At 42.6% G+C, this 8,030-nt stretch overlaps 1 protein-coding gene across 4 annotated transcripts in view; it reads left to right on the top strand.

Annotated features, from left to right (window-relative positions):
• Positions 1–217: 217 nt before the first annotated feature.
• Positions 218–8,030, top strand: part of LOC142058460 (contactin-6-like) — an 84,049-nt gene continuing 76,236 nt past the window's right edge. For all 4 annotated transcript variants that reach the window (XM_075095628.1, XM_075095625.1, XM_075095626.1 and 1 more), the window contains exon 1: positions 218–393. In XM_075095628.1, coding sequence (XP_074951729.1) covers positions 252–393 — 142 coding nt within the window. In that variant the 5' untranslated portion in view covers positions 218–251. The remainder of the gene's footprint in view (positions 394–8,030) is intronic.

Below are 8,030 nucleotides of genomic sequence, written 5' to 3'. Positions count from 1 at the left end.
TGGTGACTAGCACAAAAGCAGTAAAGATTTTTCAAGGAACAGAATTACTGATATCGTTAAGATTGATATAAGAAGCAGTCTTGCGTGAAAAATGATATAATTTTGTGATATTTAACTACATTTTTATCATTACAGGTATGCTACAGCACACTATTTGAGAAAAATATGAATAGGCTCTGTAAATTATAAGCATAATTTGATTTTTTTCCCCTCAAAGGTGGAAGCAAAATGGCACAGATATTGATCTTACCATGAGTTATCACTACAGGTTGGTTGGAGGCAGCTTGGCAATCAATAACCCACATAAAAAACAGGATATTGGAACATACCAGTGTTTGGCCACAAATTCATTTGGAACAATTCTAAGCAGGAAGGCAAAGCTTCAATTTGCATGTAAGTTGGGAAGATCATATTTATAAGAGCATTACTTTCTGATTAATTCTGCACATGAACTGTAATTTGTTGGATAATTAAAGTATCATTGGTGATTCTGTTCAAAAGGTTTAGCTTACTTCAGCAGTGCTTATTCTTAAAAAAGAAAAATTGTTCCTAGTAAATATTAATAACAAAACCAGACATCTGATGGCCGCTAGCCCTCAGGAACAAAATCAGCTTTCAGAAAACTGAAAGGTCAAGGAAGAAGCGTGCAATTATTTTCACTTAATAAAGGTGTTTCCACCTTTTAAGACAGTGCTTTCTTCGCTACCTTGCAGGTAGTTACAACCGGGGGAGGGAAATGCTGCAAAAAGTTAGGCTTTATATTTTCTATAGAGTAATGAGGTCTAACTGAGGCACAAAAACATCGTACCCCTAATGGCCACACTGATATTTTGTTATGTTAACAGAGTAAGAAACACTCTTTTCCCTTACACAAGTGAGCGAAATGGTGAGCTATGCTCTGAAACGGTTCATATTTCAGCTTGATTGGGTAGAGAACGTACGCTGCCTTGAGATGATTTAAAATTTATTTTAAGCTTGCTCCCCATTTCGCTTCTTCACAACTTCACAAACTTTTTCACAGCGTTTCTATGTGGTGACTGAGTTCTCTCAATGCCTGGGGCGGGGAGTGGGGGGGGGATGGACGCAACAACAGCAACAACAGCAACAACAAAAAACCCCCAGATATTACCTTCATTCCTTTTTCTTCAATATAAAGGTCTGAGCTGTCTGTTGCTGGGAGAAAGCAATTGTTTTCAAGCCTCATTAATAAAAGATGTGTCTAAAGCCAGCCGTGTGTCGCTATTTCAGACACCAGCAAACGTATTAATTATTAATCTTGTTCCATTTCTCATAGCAAATCTCATGTCGCAGGGGTTATACAAAGGAGACATTAGAGGTCAGGATGGTTCACAGACTCTCTTTTAGTAGAGCTGATCAAACGGTATATCGCTAGTATCTCATTTAATAATGTTTTACCCTGAATTTCTCAAAGAGCTTTTGATTCCCAAGAGGTGGTCAAATCGAAACAAAAATTTTGATTCATTATTTTCCCACTTTCCCTGAAACATCTTTGCAAGCCAGCCTTCCTGTACGGGAAATTATTTCAAGATGTGGAGGTGAAAATTAGTGAGTGACAGAACAAATCCTATTTTAGAAAGAAGCAAGATTAGATGGCCACTTAAAAATTGTCTATGGAATCTGTAATCCCCAAGGAACCAGGATCAGCCAGGAATGGAGCTGGGAAAAGACCTAAAGAAAAGGAATAGCTTCGAATGAAGGCACAAAAGAGGTACAAAAAATTAAAAAAGGGGGGAGGGTAAGGAAAAACAGGGATATCTGTGAAAGAAAGAAGGCTCTGGTGGGCATAGCGTTCAGCATACCGTATTACTTAACAATTTCATCTTTTTTTCTGGAAAATTCTATCCCTGATTCAAACTCCTGGAAGCACTTGGGTTTCCCATTCCCTGTTCTCCCAGCCCATAGGGATCGCGCTGGTGTGGTTGCACCAGCTCCTGGGGTGTATAAATAGCTCATCTGGCCAGTGCTCCTTTGCATAGTATTTAATTGTCCTTCCTTCCCATGGTTTTCTATGTTTACTTTTACCTATCACCATTTCACAGCCATGTGTGGGACCAAAGCTAGCTCTGGAAAATTGTCTTGTTTAACTCTTTGCAAGGAGAAGGGTTTGGAGACTCCTGGTGGGGCTGCGGGCCAGGGCTCTGCCCTCAGACATGCAAACCTGGAAGAAATCACCTGTGGTTTCTGGCCCGTGGGAGACAAAGCACGTCTCCGTGCGATGCAGCTGATGCCGCTTAGCAGCTAGAGGACCTGTTTGCCAGAAAATGGACTTTGATGGCATTAAGTATTTTCAGCTGTTAAACACCAGTTCTTTAATACTGCATGCGGGCAAAGCATTCCCTCTGAAGCACTTAACACATGAAGAGCTTGAAGTCTCATGTCAATATGCAACAATCAAAATGGGCTAAATATCAAGCAGTTCCTCTGCCCAGGCTTCATACCCCTACCAAGACACTTCCCAAAGTTACCGTGGGGAGCAGGTCACGACAAAGTTGGCTCTTGTTTGTCCGCAGCAGCAGACAAACCCACGCCAGCATCCTCCTTTAGTCCTAAACAGCAACCATTATAACGGTAAATACATCCCATATTCAAGAAGCACACTACTTTTTCATTAACGGTGACAGACTTTTACATCCTTTCCCACACAGAAGAGAGAGGACAGTCAAATTGAAGGTTGTCATTTACATTGGCAAACACAAACATACAGGAAAATGCTTCAATTTAGTAGCATCGCTGTGAAACTAGGAGTTTTAACTTGTCTTACAAGAGAAAAAAAACATAGTACATGGAAAACATTATAATGACGAGACTAGTGGAACAAATTACCTTGAATCAGTTATTTCACAGTTAACATTTTCTTATTTCTTATTTTTATGTTGCCATCCAATTGACTTCTTTGTTTCAACCAATACTTCAGGCTATATCTTAAAATCCAGGCAGGCACGTTGATGTTATGACACTTTCATTCGATACCTAACATAATGGGACTTTTCCCCAAGTGGGGCCGTCTGGAATATTATTGCCATCACCATGATAAAAACATGAATCAACCCTATTATCCAAGTAACGAGGCTTACGCTTATTTGTCTTTTTACTACAAGGTAACTACCTCTGAGTTTGAATTAACGATACCTCTGGAAACCTATTGTACATCTCAACTTAATAGGTGAAAAATACTTTCTCCTTTGTTCAAGATAGCGAGGCGTCCGAGTAGCAAAATAAATGCGGTATGAGATTAGAAATATGTCTTCAGATTCAGCTGGAGTTTCATGCTTATCCTCTATTAAAAACAGAGCTGTCAAATGAAAGCTGCGGGAGGAATATTGTACAGAAGGAAGTGGCATAGATTATTAAAGCTACAAGCTGAAAATGAGAGACAGCATCAGTGAGAGAGAGCAGAGCAAGAGCACATAAATGCATTAGCAGTCATATGTTATTCGTACTTCCTGGCGAAGGTTTGTTTTGTCATAAATAAAGTTGAAAGCTCCCTATAAATCCTGTGCGTCTCTTGCTATCCAGCAAGCAGTACATTTTGAAAAGCAAACGTGTGTTTTGCAAGAGCTGGAGTTCCTGATCTGGATCTTCAGCCTGGTTAAAAAGCATTGGTGTCAGATCCCAGCTTGCGTAGCCAGAGCCTGGCACAGACCCACGCGGGTTTGAGTTTTGAGCTTTGCTCCCGAGTCACAACCTCCCACCCAGAGGGTACTTTCCCCTCTTCAAGTTCAGTATTGACATCCAACGCAAGGTCACCAATAACACTTCACCTCTAGCTACAGGGAAGGTCAAAGGCAATTCCATGGGGAATTCATCTTGGTGAACTATGCAGGAGAGACAGCTTGAAGAAAGACATGGGGACATGGAAGGTTTTCCTTCAGGTTTTACGCAACTTGGTTTCCAAACCAAAGTGAAGATGCTTGTGCAAGAGCTTCCCAGATGTCACAGGTTTTGCTTCTCCTGCACGCGCATCAGAGCACACACCTCTGGTGAAGCAGCTGCCCTGAGCCCCGCCGCCAGCAGAGCCACCTCCTGAAGCCACCACGGCTTCACCGAGGCCCGGGATCTCGGTCACATACAAAACTCACAAAAGAAAAAAGCATCCAGGTTTAAAGAAGCGTTTTGATCAGTAAAACTGGGGGTTTCTCCTATTCTGTGGTGCCAAGATGCATTTATATGCATATTAATGAGGTGTTTTGGAAAAAGTTATTTTTATTAATAAAGAGCATCTAAATTGCATTTCATGCCTTAAAAAGGCAAATGAAAACCTGTTGTAGAGAGCTGCTTAAATATGGCTTCAACAAGAAATCTATCCCAAGGCACACAGGGGATTTGTTTTAATTATTTTGTCAGTTTTAAGTAAAAGTAACTGTGTGTAAACAACTGGTCTTGAGGGAAATCCCCATAACTAGCTGCAGTAAAACAGTCTGTCCAGGCCTCTTGCTAATTCTTTTAGTTCTCATACGTGTCTGTAACAGAGACATTGAGATAAGGGAGAGAAACAAGAAATGCAATTAAATAAACTAGGGAAAAAAGTACTCCACCATGAAAAAGAATCATGTGTGAACCTAATTCATAACTATTCAGGGCATAAATCCAGAAAATTCAGTATTAACTGAAAACATCTAGTTGCCTAGGGATCTTAGACTCTCAGGCAAATTGTTCTACCATCGCTAATAGACAGTTGCGATGATTGCGGCTTTCTCAGGCCTCAGGCCCCCATTATTAATCATTAATTCAGGGAAACAATGACAACAATTTAAATTCATGAATAGGATTAGTCAGTTTGTCCTGAACCACACAGGAGGGCACGCAGTGGAAGACATTAGACCACATATTTAAAAGTTTCCCCCACTGCTACAGACCAAGGAAGGATTTTTCTTTGGCATTTTTTTGGCTGCAACCACATTCTCATGTTTTTCAAAGCGGAGATCAGGGGTTCTGCTTGGTGTTTATTTTCAATAGCATTTTTCTCTACACACATGTCCTCCCTCCTCTTGGCCAGTGATGACATGCTGGTGGCAGCGTGGATGAGAGGGATAGTGCTGGAGCACTTGGAATAAAATCTGCAGCTCCCAAGTGCTCTCACGTGCTTTTTGTCAGCTAGACAGAAGATGACACAGTTTTGCTGAAATAACAAATTAAAGAGGCAATAATTCCTCCTGGACAGAATTTTTTCCATTCTGAAACGTAAAATAGGAGTCCATCATTAGCATTTAACTGTTTCGGGGGAAATATATTAAAAGCAATCAAGCCCATTTAGTCTTCGCTAGATCACGACAGTTTGAGCATTAGCAAAGCCCTGTTAGAGCGACTGTCTGAGGTGCTCAGCTAGCATGAAAGCCCACTTCTCCTCTGATTACTTCATCATGTTATTTACCTTTCACTGCACACAAATTACAGAAACATCACAAAGCAATATAGCATGCCTCAAAATGTCATAACCCTTTTTACTTGTAGTATACGCTTTGAAACAGAAAATAGAAAAATCAATACACTTAGATCAGATAGTCTGAATTTGCAAAGTCTGGGCATGCATGAATTTTAGTCTAAATGGCACATATACATCAGGATTGGTTGTATTGTGGTGCTGTGTGTGTCCAGAAACCCCTCTGTAACAACTGCATTTGATTAAAAGGTACGCTAGGTGTTGTAACTACCACCTTGAGTAAAGCTCGCTGGGTCTTTAAACTGATTGTTAATTCATCACCGCACGCGAGGGCTGGCATACTGATGGGGCTGCCTAGCAGCTTATACTGCAAGAACTTCTTTCGGTTTCAAAAGGAGGTATACGCTTCTCAAGTGAGTGTTCAGCAGGCACTCGGGGATGGCCATCTGATAGCTGAAGGGCAAACAGGAGGAAGAGCTCGGCTTTCCAGTGGCAGAAGCAGGTCACCATCAAAGATACAGCCCCCAAAGTTTTACTTCATTTATTGCGCTCCCTTATCCTCTCTAGGGACACTTCAGGTTAAGTCCTAGACTTGCCTCTGTTCACATCATTCTATAACCTACAAATGCTAAGTAATGCGTTAAGCCTACCTCTCTGTTTGATATGGTATACATAACTATATATATTTTATATAATGCAGAAACATATCTCAACCTGCAGATATGTGGAGAATCAGACAGCAAACAGTGTCCTTCCTAGGCTCTGCACAGCCCTCCTGCTGATCCCGGCAACACCTCACAGTCTGCATCTTCCCGTGAGCAGGCGAGAACAAAAATGCAACCTGGAGTAGCAACACTCCCTGCAGGTCAATCCTTTCCGGAGGATGGAGATACAACTGTCATGTCTCCTTATGTCACTAAATAGGCTCACAGCTCAGAATTGCCTTTTGGACTTTTAACCACAGTTAAGGAATCCAGCATAACTACAGCAGCAGTACCTGCCTCTACCTCTGTACGGGTGGGTGGAGTGTAAGCTTCTGAACAGAACGAGTTACAGTAAATATACCAAGAATTCAGTTTATTACTTGGAAATAAAGCCCATATTCTGTCAAAACTCTGCCTGTAGTAAAAGGAAACGGAACTTTCATTTATCAGTTCTGATTGCTATGGACACTTTGTCCCAATGCTCCAGCACTCTCCGCAGCAGTTCCCCATAGTGGGAGTCTACATCAAGGTCTGTCTTTAATGGATGCTCTCCATGGAGCAGACCCAGCAGCCTCAGGCATATTTTCTTTTTTTTTCCTCTTCTTCACATAGTTTCTTCACAAAGTTAGGAAAAACATGGCAAGAACCTGAAGCGCATTGCTGTAAGGGGTCTGTACGCTGCTCTAGCCACTCTGAAACAGGGCACTGTGTTTCATTCAAGGCTACTTTGAGCAGAACATTTGCAGAAGTGGCTATAGGTGATGCAGCTTATTCACTCAAAAATGCTGCAAGACCTCACTATGTTCAGCTCATCTTTCTGTGTCTCTGTTGAGCTTTCCAGTATTTATTTCTCTGCAGAAGTCTGCGCAAACACAGGCTCTCACCTGGAAGAAGGAAAAGCAGGATCCATCAACCACCATTTAACAGTGGTGAAGCAGGAAGCCTGGAAGGGTTTCACCTGCCTGCTGACAGGACAAGGCAAGGTGATAATAGCATTTCTATTTTAAAGCTGAGATACTACAATCATAAAATCATAGTATACCAGGTTGGAAGGGACCTCAGAGATCATCTGGTCCAACCTTTCTTGGCAAAAGCACCGTTTAGGCAAGATGGCCCAGCACCCTGCCCAGCTGAATCTTAAAAAGTGTCCAATGTTGGGGAATCCACCACTTCCCTGGGGAGATAATTCCAGTGGCTGATTGTTCTCATTGTGAAAAATCTTCCTCTTGTGCCCAGTGGGAATCTCCCCAGGAGTAACTGGGACCCATTAGCCCTCATCTTTTCCATGTGACTCCTTGTAAAAGGGGAGTCTTCATCTTTGTAGCCACCCTTGACATACTGGAACATGGTAATAAGGTCTCCCCTAAGCCTTCTTTTCTGAAGGCTGAACAAACCCAGTTCTCTCAGCCTTTCCTCATACGGCAGGCTTCCCAGAATCCTACAAGAATAGGATTATGCAAATAACCAGACATTCGTAGAATCATTAAGGTTGGAAAAGACCTCTGGGATCATCAAGTCCAACAGCCAAACCAACACCCCCAGGCCTCCTAAACCTCAAGTGCTGCATCTACACATCTTTTAAATACCCCCAGGGACGGTGACTCCCCCACCTCTCTGGGCAGCCTGTGCCAGGGCCTGACCCCTCTGGCAGGGAAGGCATTTTCCCTCACACCCAACCTAACCCTCCCCTGACGCAGCCTGAGGCCGTTCCCTCTCGTCCTGTCACTGGTGACTTGGGAGCAGAGACCAGCCCCCCCCTCACTCCAGCCCCTCTCAGGCAGCTGCAGAGAGCGAGAAGGGCTCCCCTCAGCCCCCTCTTCTCCAGGCTAAACCCCCCCAGCCCCCCCTCGTAAAACCTGCATTCCTGGTGACAGGAAAGTCAGTCTGGAATCTTAAAACCAGAAGGCATGAGTATGTCTACATAA

This window comes from Phalacrocorax aristotelis, chromosome 6 (assembly GCF_949628215.1).
Source record: "Phalacrocorax aristotelis chromosome 6, bGulAri2.1, whole genome shotgun sequence".
NCBI classification, from domain to species: Eukaryota; Metazoa; Chordata; class Aves; order Suliformes; family Phalacrocoracidae; genus Phalacrocorax; species Phalacrocorax aristotelis.
This window is presented reverse-complemented; position numbering and strand designations above follow the sequence as displayed.